At 50.4% G+C, this 18,944-nt stretch overlaps 1 protein-coding gene across 2 annotated transcripts in view; it reads left to right on the top strand.

Annotated features, from left to right (window-relative positions):
- Positions 1 to 415: 415 nt before the first annotated feature.
- The window catches only part of KCND3 (potassium voltage-gated channel subfamily D member 3), a 213,554-nt gene continuing 195,025 nt past the window's right edge, over positions 416 to 18,944 (top strand). For both annotated transcript variants that reach the window (XM_024764891.1, XM_024764889.1), the window contains exon 1: positions 416 to 1,521. In XM_024764891.1, the coding sequence (XP_024620659.1) occupies positions 416 to 1,521 (1,106 nt within the window). The remainder of the gene's footprint in view (positions 1,522 to 18,944) is intronic.

The raw sequence follows: 18,944 nt of genomic DNA, 5'->3' as shown, positions 1-18,944 counted from the left end.
TTTCGGAGCTGATTATTACCCACGTCTTCCCAGATCTTTCTGCTAAAGACGCTTTCCCTCCAAATGCTTCTGAGCCCTCTTGGAACTTGACAATTTGTCAGGCAGTCAACAAATTCCGGTGATCCCACACTGCTGCACGGGCCCGGTGGGTGCTAGGTGCTCTCCCGGCGAAGGGAGGGGAAAGAATCAAGTCTCCTCTCTTTGGTGGTGTCTTCAGTTCCATTAATTTGCCTTCCAGACTTTTGCTCTTTCACTTACCGATGACCCTTCCCTGTGTCCCATTTCCCACCCGGGGGACCAATCAGGGACTCACTGGTTCTCCGCTCTCTCCTCCTGTCTCCAGGGGTCGCTGAACTACCTCTCAAGCTGGTGTGCGCAGTGGCGGAGCAGTGGCCACCCAAGAGCTGGAGTCACCATGGCGGCCGGAGTCGCAGCCTGGCTGCCTTTCGCGCGGGCTGCGGCCATCGGGTGGATGCCGGTGGCCAACTGCCCCATGCCCCTCGCCCCGGCAGACAAGAACAAGCGGCAGGATGAACTGATCGTCCTCAACGTGAGCGGGCGGAGGTTCCAGACGTGGCGGACCACGCTGGAGCGCTACCCGGACACACTGCTGGGCAGCACGGAGAAGGAGTTCTTCTTCAACGAGGACACCAAGGAGTACTTCTTCGACCGGGACCCAGAAGTGTTCCGCTGCGTCCTCAACTTCTATCGCACAGGCAAGCTGCACTACCCCCGCTACGAGTGCATCTCCGCGTACGATGACGAGCTGGCTTTCTATGGCATCCTGCCCGAGATCATTGGCGACTGCTGTTACGAGGAGTACAAGGACCGCAAGAGGGAGAACGCCGAGCGGCTCATGGACGACAACGACTCGGAGAACAACCAGGAGTCCATGCCCTCCCTCAGCTTCCGCCAGACCATGTGGCGGGCCTTCGAGAACCCACACACCAGCACACTGGCCTTGGTCTTCTACTACGTGACTGGCTTCTTCATTGCCGTCTCGGTCATCACCAACGTGGTGGAGACGGTGCCGTGTGGCACGGTGCCTGGGAGCAAGGAGCTGCCGTGTGGCGAGCGCTACTCGGTGGCCTTCTTTTGTCTGGACACCGCCTGTGTCATGATCTTCACGGTGGAGTACCTCCTCCGGCTCTTCGCGGCGCCCAGCCGCTACCGCTTCATCCGCAGCGTGATGAGCATCATCGACGTGGTGGCCATCATGCCCTACTACATCGGCCTGGTGATGACCAACAATGAGGACGTGTCGGGTGCCTTCGTCACGCTTCGGGTCTTCCGCGTCTTCAGGATCTTCAAGTTCTCCCGCCACTCCCAGGGCTTGCGGATCCTGGGCTACACCCTGAAGAGCTGTGCCTCTGAGCTCGGCTTCCTCCTCTTCTCCCTCACCATGGCCATCATCATCTTTGCCACTGTGATGTTTTACGCCGAGAAGGGCTCCTCCGCCAGCAAGTTCACGAGCATCCCCGCCTCTTTTTGGTACACCATCGTCACCATGACCACACTGGGGTAAGTCCTGCTCTGTTGGACTGGAGAAGGGCGGAGGTTGGATTGACGATGATGCTTTGGATGGTATCAGGATTGGGCAGAGGAGGATGGAATCGCTTCTCCAAGTTGTAGGAGCAAGGGAAGCCCCTCATCAGAAGAGGAAGGCACGTGAATGATTTGTTTGGGGAGGACAGAAGTCTCGGAATTGAGTTTTCTCTTTGCGGGGGGCATGCATTTTACAAAACATGGAAAATTAAATCACCATTTATTTTTTTCAGCCATGCCTTCTGTGTATGTGTGTGTGGTGAGGGAGAGGTGAGTGGTGATTGCTGCATGCTTATATGCATCTTGTGCTTGCAAGGGCTGCCTTGAGGAGAAGAACAGCGTAGCAGGAAGGAAGAAGACAGTGAGAAGTTCAGCGAGTGTTGTCAGGAGGGTACAGATTTCCATTAACAGAAGACACCTAGAACACTCTTTTGGGATCCTTCCTGCATTTCTCCTTTGTCGTGTATTTGCAGGCTGTTTTCTCTTTTGCCTTACTTTTCTTCTCTGCTGCCACAGATGCTCAAGGGTTCAGTAGCTCTGAACAGACTCTCTCTAAGGGACTCTGAACTTGGGTTTTCTCGCTGAAGGAACAGCAGTCTTGCTTTCTCAGCCTGACTCTGTGATGCAATGATCTGGCCTTCCTGGGCAATTGTGAGGTGGTCTGAATGGATCATGTGGCCGGACACAGTGGCAGTAGTATATCATCAGAGGGAGGGAGAGGCGCTCAGCGAGGTCCCAGGTGACTGTCTCTTCCGTCTCCCCGAGGTCCCCTCTGCAGCTGAGGTCACCAAAATGTATTTGCGGTACTGGGATGTGAAGATTTCCATCAGAGGATGGCGGGGTGAGGAAGCAGATTACAATCTTCACCCTAACGGGATTAGGGCCAATGAGGGCAGCTTTACGGAGACGTGTATTTCTTAGGGGTTGCTGCTTCAGCCCTTGCAACTCGTTGAGGCTAACGCAGAACCGCTTCGTGATTCGTATGCTGGGTCTATATTCGCTTAAGCCAGGAAGCCTTATATTGCTGATGGAGAATTCGTGAAGCTTTTTATTTGGTGTTTGACAGTTCGGTTCGCGGCGTCCTGGTGATTTGGTTTTGTTCTTTCCTGGCTGAAACCCTGCGGCACTGGTATCGGTTTTTCCATAGCGCTGCATGTGCTTGTGGGGAATGACTGAGCAGGTGATGGGACCTTTTCAAATGATTACATGTGTCATTCTGCCACATGGGAGGGAGTAGCAAGGGGGAGGGCGTGGGGTGTCACTGTCCACGATGGGGGTATTCCATTCACCTCTGTCCGTCTGACAGAGGCCACCCTGCCCCTTCCTCCCTTTCCAACACACACGCAGCCTCCAAATAGCTGCTCCCACCCAGATGGGCAAGAAAGTCTGGTCCTTTGACCTTGCCTCTCTTGGCTTAGGGGGCGGATGTGGCTTCCTGGTACGGTGGAATATTTAGGGATTAAAATGGGCTAGAGAGCTGGCCACGTGTCAGGAGAAGGAGGCACATTTGCTGCTTCTATGCTAACCTGGCCATCCCTTCGCTTTCCTGAAAGGGACCGCTCCCACGGCCAGGACCTCCATGGCCGCGCTCTGACATGGCTCTGACTGTCCAGCGCCCGCAAGTGCCCCTTGGTGGGACTCGTGACACCAGAGTGATGCCTCAGGACCACTGTGGGGAGAAAACAGGACAGATGGATGGTGTCATCCATGGGATGGGGGATGTGGGACTGTTTCAGAGGAGATCAGTGGAAACTTCAGTGACCACCTGCCCATTACATTTTATTAGTATAACAGCGTATGTGTGTCTACTGTGTGTCAGTAGTGTGCCAAGCACTTTGCATATGTTATCTCTTTAAGTCTTCACAATAGCCTTGCAAGGTAGGAAAAACTCTATACAACTTTGAAGATGCAGCAGGCGAGGCTCAGAGAGGTTAAGTAAATACCTGTAGTCACATAGCTGCTAAGGGGCGGTGCTGCTTTGCAAATACCAGTCTGGCTGTCTCCAGGACCCTTTCTGTTCTCGTTCCCCCCTCTACTTGTTTCCGTACCATCAGGGCCCGTAGGTGGAAATCAGCCCTTCAGAGTTATTTTTTTTATTATGGCCTCAGGGTGTCATAGTCTATTCTAGTCATATCACTATTGAAGAAAGAAAGCATCAGTGCAGTGAGTACTACAGACACCTCCCTAGGCACACAGGGAATTTATAAATAAAACATTTCCTTCTGGCCAGTTTAAGTTCTGCCTTGGAAATCCATGGCTGCTTTCATGGCAAAATCCAGTGTTTTAATGTCATTGGGGAGACCAGTGATTTCCTTTAGCCTTCACTCTGTGGAATCAAGGTCGAGTCCAATGTCAGGGGGTGGACAGTCATGGCCTCACATTTATTTTCGGGAATGCGGGAGGGGCAAAGCAAGAAGACTCTGCCAGAGAGTGAGACATCGAGGAAGGGCAGGATACCTGCATGGGAAGAAGCACGCTCCCCCTGTCTGTGGGCACTGTGGACTCCTCACCCTTCCCTTCCCCGTGCATCAAGACGTCTAGCCTCGGCGAGGAAAGACTCACGGGCCAGAACAAGAAAAGAAGCCTTTTAGTTACATCTTCCTTAACCTCAGTTAAGTAACGGGAATGCAGGCTTTTTTTCCCCTTCCACCCTGGCTGGTGTCGCCCAATGCTGGATTGGGCTGCTTTGACTTTGACCTGAGTTGGCAGTGGGAACCATCACCAGGCTCACTGCTCGGCTATACACAGCAGGTGTTTGGCAAAACACTGTTAAATGGATGGGTCAATGCGAATGGGGCTCCTTTTCCATTTGCTTGGTCTGATACTGTTCTCAGTTCCTTCCAGACCCACCTGTCCTCTCTCTAGGGTGGACCCAAGATTTGGGTCTGCCCCAGCCCTGGCCCCAGGGAGAGAGGATGGCAGCCTTCACCTGGTGTGTGGTCCCCCCGACTGGGGTGCTCTGCTGCACTGTGGGGGTCTTCTTGCCCTTACTGGAGGTCTTACCCACCAGACCCTGGAAAGCTTTCCTCTCCTCGGCTGGTTTCTGTCCTGAGCTCATTTACTGGCTAGTTGTAAGCTTGTTCGACCACTCCAGAAAGCCTGTCTTTTGCTTACTCTTCACTGGCATTTGAGCCCCAAGTGGCTGTGCAATACCAAGGGCCAGTGTTCTGCCACATTCCATGTTCTGTCTGGTTGCTTCCAACAATTCCCAGCAGACTCCTAGTTCTTCCAGGCTCCAGATCCTCCCCGCCCAAACCTCCCCTTGCTTCCTATTTCCAGTCTTGAGTTCCTTTGCAGAGCAGGGCTGACTGACTGGCCGAGGGCTGATGGGCCGAGTGAAGGAGTTCGCTCTTCCCGGCTCTGGTTGCCATCTCTGCCTGCTTTCCCAGGATCCGCTGATGAGTTAGTTACTCAGGTGTCCCCAGGGAGGGATCTCCTGGAGCCAATTATTCCTATTTATTTAATTTCTCAAAATATCTTAAGCACACAGAACAATAACAGCCCAGCTGCCATCAACGCTTGAGGATGGCTTTCCTTTGCCACCTCCTTTGCTGGTGGGAAAGACACCTGTGCCCAGCCCAGGGTTCCCTTGTGCCCCCTTGACAGCTGAGCTCCCAAATTCACCATTAAAGGATTCATTTCCGTGCTCATAATGGATGCTATAAATAAAATAAATCAACAATTATCTCAGTTAACAGAGGGAAGGGATAATACAGAACTCCCAATATTAAATAAGACCAGCACATCTAGTTTGGGAATGTATTATATGGCATAGACTTCTTCAAAGCAGATTTCCCCTCTTCGTTTTATTTGACTTTGGTTGGCATCACCATTGGGCAGACTGCCTGAGCCGGTCCGTGGGTGAAGCTCACGTGGGGCGTGGGGAAGAGGGGAGGAAAGTTTTGTGAGCAAGCACCTGCAGGGCCATGGAGGACCAGCTCCAGGCCTGGATGGGGTGAGGCTCTTGGATAGCTTAGGGAGGGGGAGTTTGACCTGGGAAGGGCAGGGAGCGGCAGAGCAGCAAAGCAGCATCGCTCCTGATGAGGTGGCCCGCTGCTGCCCAAGTTGGCTTGGCTATGTAATTGAGACTGGCAGCCTGTCTTCACCCCGTGTCCTGAGATGAGAGAGCTTTTGACGGTGTCCAAAAATCACTTTAACGGGCTTCCCTGGTGGCGCAGTGGTTGAGAGTCCGCCTGCCGATGCAGGGGGCACGGGTTCGTGCCCCGGTCCGGGAAGATCCCACATGCCGCGGAGCTGCTGGGCCCGTGAGCCATGGCCGCTGAGCCTGCGCGTCTGGAGCCTGTGCTCCGCAACGGGAGAGGCCACAAAAGTGAGAGGCCCGCGTACCACACACACACATACACACACACACAAATCACTTTAACGAAAACAATCGATTTTTACTTCTTCCAAGCAAAAGCAGCCTCCAGGTTTTTTTTGCTCCAGGGATTTGCATTTCCCTTTAAAGCATAATCCTGGAAGGGTCCTGCCTGAGGTTTCCGGAGACTGGGAGCCAGGCCTTGGAGAGCAATACAGGCACTCCACAGAGTGGGGTACTTGATCAGGCTTCCCCAGTGGAGGCAACCAGAGGTGTGGTTTTGTTAACCCTTCAATTCCTGAAATTCTGGCTGTACCCTCATCCACTGCCTCTGGGGGCCCCACCAACCCTCCTCCCACCTTGCAAATGCCTTGGTGTGGGACACTGGCCAAACGGTGCCCACCTTTGATGGTGGTGGGTCCCTGCCCAGGGAGATCTGATCAGAGTGCACTTACTGGGAATAAATGACCTCAGGGTCTTTTCTTGGTTTGACATTTCTTAACCAACAGTTTTCTGGTGCTGAAATTCCTGAGTAGAAACCTGCATCACAACAAGGAATCATTCATTCATTCAACATTTACTGAGTGCCTACTGTGTACCGGGCAGCATGGTAGGCTCTGAGAATACACAGGCACTATGATGGCACGTCAGCCCTACATAAGGTACAGACAAAATGAACTGAATGAGACTCAGTTCTCTTCCTTTGAACCAAAACAAGAGAGGGTGGGGAGAGCAGTAGACCAAGGATCAGAAAAGAGGCTTTTACTCACACTCTTCCCGTCACCCAGAGGCTACCCCTCACTCTGCTCTGTGTGTGGCTAACCCCCGTCATCCTTCGAGACAGCCCACATCGTCTCCTCCAGGAGACCTTCCCAGCCCTCCAGGAGCTCCGTGCCCCTCCTCCCGCCTCCCACTGCAGCCTCTGCATACCTCTGTCTTGCCAGTTGCCACATTTTATTAACTTTATTTGTTTATGTGTCTTTCCCCCAGGATATGAGCTCCTCAAGGGCAGGTCTCTATTCCAAAGATCATGGTATGATCCATGCCTAGCACAGGGTCTGATATGTATTGGGCCTCAATATATATCTGTTCAACCAAACAGGTTTGTACCCCAGCTTACCCATCTTCAGTTTTCTCACCTGTTAACCATCTCCTGCCCATTGTGAGAACCAATGAAAGTGCTATCTGAATGTTGGTTATATGGTCATGTCCGACAGGATATTTGTGGGTGGGTGGAGATGGGGAGACCAAGCAGAGCATTCTCTGGTTCTGACGTCAGCCTAGCAGAGTTGGGGCTTTCTTGCAAGGGAAGTTTAAGCCTTTGTCTTTCACTATTGGCTACTTGGCCAGGCTTCCCACTGCAGACTCTGGAGCAGGGAGGAGCACAAAGAGAGCCATAGATAAGCCCCCCTACCCATGAAGTATCCCTCCATTCGATTATTTGGGCTCTGGGGATACAGCATCAAAGAAAACAACCCCTGATCCAGTGGCGCTTACATTCTAGTGGAGGAAAACAGACAGTAAATAGAAAAATATATACATACATACATGTATCCTATCAGACAGCAATTCATGCTGCAGAGAAAAATAAAGCATGATGTGAGAAATTGGGGGTGCTGAGTGTGAGACGGGGTAGAGCAAGGGAGAGTTGCTATTTTAGATGAGGAGGTTAAGACAGGCCTCTCAGATAAGGTTACATTTGAGCAGAGATCTGAAGGAATGTGGGTTTCTTGGGGAAGAGCATTGCAGGCAGAGGGAACAGAAAATGCAAAGGCCATTAGGCAGGAGGGGCCTTGGTGCACTATTCTTGGAAGGGCAAGAAGGCACTTATGGTCCAGCCCCAAGAGCAGGTAGCGGGAAGCAGCTCATGCAGGGCCCTTATGATCACCTCAAGGACTTGGCCCTTTGCCTTTCACTAATCTGCTTAGAATGGGAAGCCACTGGAGAGTTTTGAGTAGACCTGACTCATGTCTTAAAAGGATCACTCTGGGTACTGGGTAGTGAATATATTGTACGGGAGAAGCTACCACAATAATCTGGGCAGGAGATGATGGTGGCTGGGATCTAGGGTGGTGGTGGCAGTGGAGAGGGGAGAAGGGAGAGATTCCGCATTTACTTGAAGGTAGAGGCCACAGGACACACATGCTGGTCCTGCTGTCAGCCTGCCAGCTGAAAGCTTCACCAGCTCCCATGGCAGAGAACTGGCCTGAAGACACATTCCTAAAGACCTCCACCGCTGGGAGAAACATTTCACAAGAAGAGGCCTCAAGGGCCTGCAGGGTAGCTCCCAGACTCTGGCACAGAACGGACAAGCCCCATAGGCCGAGCTGGAGCATGGCCAGCTGAGAGCAGGGCTGGGCTGGACTGGCGGTCAGTGGGAGCATCTGCACCTGGTTGAGGTTGTCTCCAACCCAGGCAGAATTTCCCTATAGCACCTGCCAAGGGCTGGGCACCACCATGCGGGGACGATCTTGGCTCAGAAACTGAAAGGGAGAGGCCAGTCTCAGAGTCAGCGGCTGTGGTAGCTGCCGGCACAGAGGGGCAAGCGGAGGGCTTCAGGGCTACGAAGGAGGGAGAGATGAATTCCCACGGGTGGGATGTGAGCTTTGACGTTCTTCACGCCAGAGTCACCACGTTAGATCGCTCTTCCGATCCAACAGTTCAAATTGCTGCAATTTTCGGAAAGGGATTTCCACGCTGATGCCCATTTCACAGCTCTCTTCGGAATCTTTGAAAATCAATCTCTCTCTTTCTCTGTTTGGTTTTGTTTGGGTTTCCCCTCTTTAAACATACCCATAAACACAAACATGATCCTTCCTGAGGAGCAGCAATTATTCTACCTGAAAATAGTGTAAATAAAAGGCATCCTGGCCCTCCGTCTCCCCAGGGGAGGGGCAGAACCCCTTGGTAACTACATGAGGATTTTTGTCTCTCTCGCCCAGGTGGGAGCGCCTGTCCCAGGCCACGCAGGGCCCTTGGCCACATGCCATCATGGCTGGGAGCTACTCCCAGGCAAGGAGAGGAACAGAGACTTCTCTGTGAGTCCCCCCATGTCCTGTCCTCAGACGGGTGGTCCCCTCCAGGAAGCTGACACTCTAGTCACATCTTAAGTGTTCATCCTTTGTGATGACCAAGTCAGTTTTTCTTTCCTGGGAAGTGGGGACCAGGCCCTTAGCAATCTCTTTTGGAAGGAGTGTATAGTAGTGAATTCGAACCAACCTTGAATGGGGACTTGTTTGTGACGAGGAGGAAGGGGTTACCACGATGCCTTCAAGAACCCATAGTTCTCGACCAAAAGGCTCATGTACTGTGGCCTCCAGGTCAAGGCCGGTGCGCCTGCCTCTGTCCAGACTGCTTTTCTCAGACCAGAACGTAGGCCTCTTCTCCCCAGCCCCAGCTCTCTCCACCCAGCTCAATGCAAATGATGGGTTGGTGGGAAGGGGCTTGCTGGGGAGGGAAGATAACTCAGCCTTTGCTGACCATGGTTGGATAGAGGGAGATTGCATCTAGCTCATGTAATCATATTCTGGGTGTCAGGACTCGAATGAATGTCATTAAACTGAATCAGAAAAATCGGTTTAATATGAGTGCCACCTCACACACAAGCTAGTTGATGGAGAAATGGATGGGGCTGGGGACGCCTCCTTTGTAATGTGATGCTGTAAAATCCCATCACCTTCATTATTTCCTACCGAGCCAACACATCATAATGCCCATGAGCGGCAGAACAGCTTGAATTTAATATACAGAAAGTCCAATCAAACAATAAATGGATGGAACTATATAAAGAAACCATTTTCTGGGAGGCTGGCTCCATTCTCTGGGATGCAGCTCCCTGACACATGAAATGTGCGTCAATTTTCCCCAACTAATGCAGCTGCTGAATCACCACGTTTGATATTTGTTTGCTTCAGAAGGAGAAGAGGGGAACTTTCCCCCCTACATTATCTAGCTATCAATGCAAAATTGCTAATCTCATTTTCTTTGATTTGCATCCAGTGGTTCCCGGTGGCACAGCAAGGCTGTTACCAGCAAGACTGGAAGCACAGCCCTCCCTCCATCCCAGAACCTTACTCAGTCCCAGGGGCACTTTGTCATCATCTTTAAACAAAATCCAACTCTGGACCCAGAGTGGGCTGTTAGGGGGCTGGGACGTCTCTACCCTTGCAATCATCTGAAAGAAACTGGCCAAACCCCGGGCCATGCTGACAAACCCAAGTTCCTGTGATGCCCTAATCGTCCAGTCTTGCCTTCAAGGTTGTACAGAGCAGATGTTTCCTTCTGGAAACATCTCCCACCAGCACAGTCCTCCATCTCCCCTTCCATCCCTGTTACCCGGCCAGTTATTGAGAGGCTGTAAACGCAAATAGCAACCGGATCAGCCAAACAAAATTAAAAAGGCAAATCAGCTCCTTAAAAATCATCCAGTACATGTCAAAGACTGATGGAAATCATGTTTTTATGCTTCTGGTGTGGGATTCTCTCCAACGCTGTTTTTCCAACGGGATGGATAACTGAGAGTTAACCATAATTACAGACTTATGGCTGCTGAGAAGTATCATTAGTTTATTTTTACTTCTTCCTGGTCACGCATATTTAAACAGGGGAAAAAAAAAAGAACCTTAGGAGGATTCAACTAAACTGAATGATATCAAAACCATGGACAGCATAAATCTCGACTCAGTTCAACAAACATTACTGAGCACCTAGTATCTGTGAAGCACCCCATTAGGCAGTGTTGAGGATACCAAAATAAATGAGACCGAGACCGAGTTGTAAACTCCCAAGAAGTTTACAATATAGCAGGGGATTGGAGTATGTTTCTGACTGTACAGGAGAGAATGGGGCATGTGTTGAAATGATCAAGAAGTGTTCGGCACAGAAGAAAAGCTTAATAAGTATTTGTTGATGAACAAATGATTGGCTTCATGGAAAGGTGAAGTTTCAGCTGGACTGACAGCAGTGGGCAGGACAATGAGCTTGCCTGTGGGTCTGTGGTGTTTGCAGGTAACCCTGGGTGTCCTTGAAGTGGCCGGCAGGCAGGTGGAAATGTGGGTCTGAAGCTGAGCAAGGGAGAAGGGGGCTAAAGCAGCAGGTTTCGAAATCATCAGCTGAAGCAGGAGAAAGAGAAATAGACGAGATTGCCCGGGAAAACATGAAAGGAAGGAAGAGGAGAGGGCCTGGGGAACACTTCCTGCCCCAGGCCCTGCCTCTCTCCACCCGCCCCCTTTAGGAGTGGTGGTGCCACCTGTGAGCAGTTTTGCCGATGCTTCCGTTCAGCCTCTCTCTTTGGCCCATGGAAGTTCCCTTTCACACTGGGTTTCTGCTGGAGCTAAAAGGTCATATTGGTTTCCTGAGTAAAACAAGGTTTTCTTTTTAGTCTCCTACCATGATAATTAAATAAACAGCACTGACCCAGGAAATCGAAATTGGTTTATGGGCTTTGCTAAAAAATAATAAGAACAGGATCCTTACATTGGCATGTGGATGGGAGATGGGGTCTAAATGGTCACAGACCAACAAACGTCCCTTACCTGGCCAAGGGGGATGTTGACTCCGAGTGGTGCAGCCTCCATGGGTGACACTGTCTGGCCTTGCAGTGCCAGACCCCCGGGGCAGAGTTTCCAGGCACTGCAGACACTGCTTATCCCACCCATTCCCGCCTTCTTCTTAGAGAGAAGCATCAGATGCACTCCTGGCGTCACTGGGTGTGTCCTCTGGCCTGCCGCCTCTTGGAGACATCTCCCTTGGGCCCTTGGTAAGCACCCAGGGAAAGCGATGGTTCGGTAATTCAGCAGATTTGCATTGGGCTGTCTTTGTGAGCACGGCATAGTCCTGGTTGCGAGGAGGGGCTACAAAAAAAGAAAGGGGACGAGGATTAAATCCTAGGAGGCAGGAGTTAGGTTCCCTTCCTATATATGAGAAGACTGAGACATTGAGAGTGTAGGCCACTGGCCCGAGCTCCCACGGTATAGTAGCATTACTAGATTCAAACCAAGGTCTTCTGACTCCTTCGGAGTCCGCTGCTTCATAAGAAGCTTCAGTCTAGTAACAGGGGTGACTTGTGTGCACACAGAGCTATATTTCTGGGTTCAACAAGGTGAGAGGTATGAGTAAAAGGCAGAAAAGTGTGAGGGAAAGGTGGAGGAGGCAGGAATCAGGGAAGGCTTCTTGGAGGAGGTGACATTTCAGCTGGTCCTTGGAAGCTTGTGGTGGAAAAGTTCAGTGCGTTCCTTCATTTGATCATTTATCGAACAAATATCGTGAGTCTCCACATGCCAGGCAGTGTGCTGGGACTGAGGCTGTATTCACGAACAGAACAGGCAAATTCTCAGGAGCAGCAAACAATAGTCAAATGAATGTATGAAGTGAGAATGAAACGTTGAAGTAAAAACCAGGAAAAAAAGAGATGAGCCTTTTAGGTAAGGGGAGAGAGAATGAGGCCATCAGCCTACCCCAGGGAGAGATGAGGGGTCCCAACACGAGGGTAGAGGAGCAGTGACTGTAGCCTCTCCTGAAGTGAAAGCTGTGTCCACAGTTGATTAGGAGTCGGTGAGAGGCTGGCCCCAGGACAGAAATGATGATTCAAGAGCTGTGTTTGTGTCCCTTTAGGGTTGTCATCCAGAAGGTGAGGAGACGAAAATGAGTAGCAATAGATTCAGCCTGACACGTGAGAGACCGCTGTCCGTCATCATCATCAACAACAATAATCACAGCTAATATTATCAAGCTTTTATGATGTTCCAGGTGCGGTGCTAACTATAAGTCATTTACACGGGCTTCCTCATTTAACCCTCCTGATAACCTCCCCTTAACCACAGGAGAGCGAGATTACTGTTACCTGTGTTCTGTCCCTGAGAAAATCGAGGCCTGCTCTCTGGTGAACGGAGAAGCTGGGTTTCAGACCTGAGCTGCTCTGACCAGCGTCTGCTCTTAACCTATCACTAACCACCCAGATTTCCATCGGAGTGGCGTTCGAGACCTCTCCCTCCCCAGGCTCTTGTCTTGGGCAGCGGGAGGAAGACACAGTGTCCCCAGCGTCCTAATGTGCCAACACCAAAGACCCTCGGGCCTGCTGGCAAAGGTCATAAGGGTGAAGAGTGGACACAGGATGGTGACGAAGGAGAGATGAGAGTCGCAGAGATGGGGCCAGTGGGATCGAGGGGATCCAGGCTGGTCTGAACCAACAGAGACAGGAACAGCGCATGCACGGGCAGGGGGTGAGTTCATCAACAGGCAAGGAGCATACTGGTGGAAAGGAGGGAAGACAAAAAAAGAAGGAGGTGGGAAATTTTAGTGTGGCAGCAGAGTCTGTGCAAAAGAAGAAATATGTAAGGGAGAGGGAAAGTTGTAAATATGCATACTGTGTAAATTTCCTATGTAAATATCTCAGAATAAAAGTCTAAAAGTTTTGGGGCTTCCCTGGTGGCGCAGTGGTTGAGAGTCCGCCTGCCGATGCAGGGGACACGGCTTCGTGTCCCGGTCCGCGAAGATGCCACATGCCGCGGAGCGGCTAGGCCCGTGAGCCATGGCCGCTGGGCCTGCGTGTCCGGAGCCTGTGCTCCGCAACGGGAGAGGCCACAACAGTGAGAGGCCCGCGTACCGCCAAAAAAAAAAAAAAACAAGTCTAAAAGTCTCACGCCATCTCCCTCTCTGTGGAGATTCTGGTGCCTGGTGCCTTTGTTGACCACGTCCTATGTCTGGAAGTTGGCAGCATTCCCTCTCTCCCACCGCAGACCTTGGGGCATAACTAAGCCTTTCAGCTGGCCACCTCCGCAGCCCACTAGAGAGATCACAGCTCAGCGCAGCAGGGAGCTGGGGTCCAGTCCTCACAGTTTTGGAATGGAGGGAATCAGCGCTGTTGGGGGAACCTGTCAGAACCCGGTGACAGAGCACAGGCTGCCCTGTCCTCCAGGCCCCTCACAATGATCTGTGGCCGGGAGCTGGGGCAGGTGGGGGATCAGGTGAGGAGCCTCTGGGGGCCCATCATCCCTGGGGGGTCATGGGCGCTCCCTCGCCCCCGCCGACCCTGAGGAATCACAGTACCAGGTGTGACTCTTTCTTTGTCATCTCTGACCCTCCCTACCCCCTCTGCTGGCTCGTCTGATGTTGTGGCGTTGCACTCCTTCAGCCTTTTTCATGCCTTCTCTGCACCAGAGATGGAGAAGAGCAGTTTGCCATATGTGACCCTACATTTGTTTTTTGTTTTTTTTTCTTTTTTCTCTTCATCCCCGGCCTGTTTCTCTTCTGCCTCTAGAAGCTGCTAGACGTTTTCCCGAGATTTCTGTACCTGAGGGCTTTCATCTCTGTCTTCTGAACCAAAGCCCCCTCCCCTCTCCAGCAGAAGCATCTCTCCAGGCTGGCAAAAGGCCATTGTGTTGATTAATAAAACATTTTCCTGCAGCCTGACAAGCAGGCTCTGAGTTTCGGCAGGGCTTAGAGAGAGATGATGAAGAGTTATACCCACCGCCAACTCCACATACTGTGTTGGACTTTCTTAATATTTCCATATAAGGTCAGCTTCTCATCTGAGGAGCAGAGGCTGCTGTGTCCAGGCTCTGATTTAGGTGTTTATGCTGGTTCATGTGGGTTAACCAGACCCTTCTGGGGTCCGGGCTGGGATTGGGCTGGGATTGGGCTCTATAGAACAACTACCATTGAACTAGGAGTCAGGAGATGTGGGTTTTGGGGCCAGCTTCAGCAGGCTGGGCAAGTCACTTCCTCCCTCTGGTCCTCAGCATCCTGTTCTCAATGGTGAAGTGTTGGATTTAGTGAGTTCTCACCTCCTAACCAGTCTCACAAGCTGTCAGTTTCTCCCAAATCAAAGGAAAACTGGTCGTTAGCCCAGTGGCCTGGATGATCCACAGCCCGGAGAACCGGCCCCTAGATGCTAGGGCACTGGGGACCTTCCCATTTCCATTTCTTCATCTCCAAAGAGGGCGAAGTGAAAAGAGTCCTTGGCCAGAGTGACCACCAGAAATGCAAGTCTGCAGAGGGACCTGGGAGGTTCTGCTTGGAGACTCCCCCAGAGGGCTCCAGGGTTCCCGATGAGAAGCACAGATCCAGGTCAGCAGCCCTCGGCCACACAGCATTGTGTTTAGAGAGAGCAGGGAATCGTGGATTCAGATCCCTGGATAGGCTCGATAAGCTGAATGAGGGGAAGGTATAAGACATTAACCCTGGGACGTCAGAGAGCTACGTAAGCCCCACGAATCCTAGTTTGCTGTCCCTCTTCAGAGCTGGATTCCCTTCAACAGCCTCCCCAGCAGATGGCAACGAATCTACCTGAACATTCAGGGATGGGAGTTTACCCTTTTGACTGGTGCGCATTCAGTTTTGGAGAGGGTCAGTGATCACACCCCTCCTCTGTGTATTAAACCCAAGACTACTTCCTCTATGCCCTGAAATGGTGACGGCTTTTGAGAACCCAGAAGATTCTGTTAGGAAATAGTTCTGGAAGGCAAGTATAATTATGATCAGGGAAGCCACTAGGGGACTTGGTGGCAAGAAGACCCTGGGACATCTGTCCTGGCACAGACTTAGAATGACTCAGGCATAGCCCTGGCAGATCCAAGCCCTTGGGGAGGGGTGGAGGCTTCCTGGGTGAGTCAGCTCCTTACCAGCCTCTTGGAGAGCCTGCACAGCATGGATGGGCAGGTTTTGGAGCAAATAGAGTCCCCATCCCTCCTCTGGTCTCCCACCACCCCATCCCTACTGACACTCCACCAGGGGCTGGTTTCCTACGTGCCCCACCTCATCCCCAACTTCTTTCTTCCCTGTTATCCCGTTGGCCTGTAAATGGTCCTTCCCTTCTCCACTCCCATTGTTTCATAATATGAGTTCCCCAGAGGAATGCAGGGGAACCTCAATATTGCTATTAGCATCCGTGTGGGCAGCGTGGCTTGCATTACCTTGGGTTATTTGAATGAAACCAACCATTAAGTGATCACAGAGGACTGGGGAGAGGGTGAGCCTGTGGACTCTCTCCGGCTGTGGGCATCTCACTGGCTGGCTTTCCAATGTGCAGAGAGGACGAGGATGGAAGGGCCGACCGACGGCAGGGTGCTGGCCCTGAAGGGAAGTTTGGTGGAAATGGGCCAGGTTAGTGAGTCCTCTCCTAGGGAGGCTTCCTCACTTCTGTCACCACCATCTGAAAGCATAGGCAGCCCTTGCTCATCAGAGTTAAGTGCCGTGGTCCCGGTCCCAGCTCCCAGCAGAGTGCCAGGGACACAGAAGGGGCTCAGCTGTCAGGTTCTGGCCCATCGCTGTCCCTTCATGTCGTGCCCATTCACTCAGGCAGAGTGAGAAGTACCCGCACACGTGTGGCTCAAACAACCTGAAGGACTGGACAGTGAGTCAGGTGCAGGGGTTGTGTGTTTCACGGCATGTAGTGAGAGAGGATGTGCTCAAACTTGGGGTGGGGTCTGTAGCTCTGGGACATTTTCTATCCAGATAGGGCAGAGCCGAGGGGATCATCAGATCTGTTTGACCTGGAGATATCACGGAAGAGATAGAACTTCCAGGAGTGTGTAAATCACGTGAGAAAGTTGGTTTGGACGCCTGGAAAGGGAAAGCATTCCAGGCAAACAGTGAAAGTTGGAGGAGAGACTCAGAAACAGGCTCTATGCTCATGCTGTGTGTGTGTGTGTGTGTGTGTGTGTGTGCGTGTGAGTGCACACTTGTGTGCCTGAAAGCCTGCTGGCAGTGAGGGGTGGGGATGGAGGAGGAAGTTCTCAGTGTAACCCTGGGCCATTGTATACATGGTGGAACCTCCAGGTCCTTGTTCTCTGTTTGCCATCCAGAATACCTCCATTTTTAGAAAGTTTGCCTGCTGAAAGGTGACCCTTTCCCGCACATCAGAAGCATCATCCTGGACCAGGACTGGGGCTTCTGGTCCTTAGATGAGGCCCTCACCCACCCACAGCTTTTCCCCAAAAAGCAACTCTGTACCTGGAGAAATCCAGAGACAATTGATGGAGTTCTTGTCTCAATGAATTTGACTACCCTGGGGACCTCATATAATAGTGAAGACGTTTGATCATTAACTTTAAAAAATTGCGAAATACATCAAACATGCAAAGAAAAAAAATCTTGTCATCTTTCAAGCAGCATCTATAAAACTTCCTTATGCCCATTGATGTGAGTGCCTCTCATCGGTATGGCAGCATTATTTAGTGAAACTTAAGTTATAAGGGTAACTTTATTTTAAAGACGGAGGGTTGTTTTAAACTTTATTTTAAAGGCGGAGGCGAGTTTGAAATCTTTTTTCTTCATGTTGATTATTTAAAATTAAACCAGAGACCAGAGACCCGTTTGTTTAAAATTAAACCTGAACCAGAGCGAGTCAGCAGTCCTTGGATTTATAGTTCTGTTTACACAAAAATGTGTTGGGGGCAGTGGGGAGCACAAGCCTCCAACTGCAGATGCCAGCTTGAATCTGCTATTGCCCATTTCCTTTATTCATTCAACAAATGTTCCTGTTGTGCTGACCGTGTGTGCCTGTTCTCGGGGTGATGAAAAGCTCACCAGGCATGGTCACCAGGCACAGAAAATGAATCAGACGGACTGCGATGGCACCTATAATTATGCTCCTTGGCAGAGTTAAGGCCCATGCACTTTGGGTAATGGGGGGAAATGTGAAGGAGCAGCCGTCTCCAGGACTTGGCACAGGGGGCTCCTCTCTCAGTAGTGGCAGTCCCACCCCACCCCAGAGAATCAGGGATGGGGTGGGACTTTTCCCAACTTTGCAAGAGCAAGAGTCTGTCCTGTTCTCAAACCTAGCCCTGTGTCCACCTCCTAATGACAGCTAGAATTTTTTTTGATTTAATTTACTTTTTCATACATCAGGTTCTCATCAGTTATCCATTTTATACATATTAGTGCATATATGCCAAGCCTAATCTCCCAATTCATCACACCACCATCACCACCCCCCTGCCACTTTCCCCCCTTGGTGTCCATATGTTTGCTCTCTACATCTCTGTGTCAATTTCTGCCCTGCAAACTGGTTCATCTGTACCATTTTTCTAGGTCCCACATATATGTGTTAATATATGGTATTTGTTTTGCTCTTTCTGACTTACTTCACTCTGTATGGTAGTCTCTAGATCCATCCACATCTCTACAAATGACCCAGTTTCATTCCTTTTTATGGCTGAGTAATATTCCATTGTATATATGTACCACATCTTCTTTATCCATTCGTCTCTTGATGGGCATTTAGGTTGCTTCTACGTCCTGGCTATTGTAAATAATGCTGCAATGAATATTGGGGTGCATGTTTCTTTTTGAATTATGGTTTTCTCTGGGTATATGCCCAGTAGTGGGATTGCTGGGTCATATGGTGATTCTATTTTTAGTTTTTTAAGGAACCTCCATACAGTTCTCCATAGTGGCTGTATCAATTTACATTCCCACCAACAGTGCAAGAGGGTTCCCTTTTCTCCACACCCTCTCCAGCATTTATTGTTTGTAGATTTTCTGATGATGGCCATTCTAACCAGTGTGAGGTGATACCTCATTGTAGTCTTGATTTGCATTTCTCTAATAATTAGTGATGTTGAGCAGCTTATCATGTGCTTCTTGGCCATCTGTATATCTTCTTTGGAGAAATGTCTATTTAGGTCTTCTGCCCATTTTTGGATTGGGTTGTTTGTTTTTTTTAATATTGACCTGCATGAGCTGTTTATATATTTTAGAGATTAATCCTTTGTCCATTGATTCGTTTGCAAATATTTTCTCCCATTCTGAGGGTTGCCTTTTCATCTTATTTATGGTTTCCTTTGCTGTGCAAAAGGTTTGAAGTTTCATTAGGTCCCATTTGTTTATTTTTGTTTTTATTTCCATTACTCTAGGAGGTGGATCAAAAAAGATGTTGCTGTGATTTATGTCAAATAGTGTTCTTCCTATGTTTTCCTCTAAGAGTTTGATAGTGTCTGGTGTACATTTAGGTATTTAATCCATTTTGAGTTTATTTCTGTCTATGGTGTTAGGGAGTGTTCTAATTTCATTCTTTTACATGTAGCTGTCCAGTTTTCCCAGCACCACTTATTGAAGAAACTGTCATTTCTCCATTGTATAT

Source organism: Neophocaena asiaeorientalis, unplaced genomic scaffold (genome assembly GCF_003031525.2).
Source record: "Neophocaena asiaeorientalis asiaeorientalis breed wild unplaced genomic scaffold, Neophocaena_asiaeorientalis_V1.1 scaffold62, whole genome shotgun sequence".
In the NCBI taxonomy this organism is placed as follows: Eukaryota; Metazoa; Chordata; class Mammalia; order Artiodactyla; family Phocoenidae; genus Neophocaena; species Neophocaena asiaeorientalis.
This window is presented reverse-complemented; position numbering and strand designations above follow the sequence as displayed.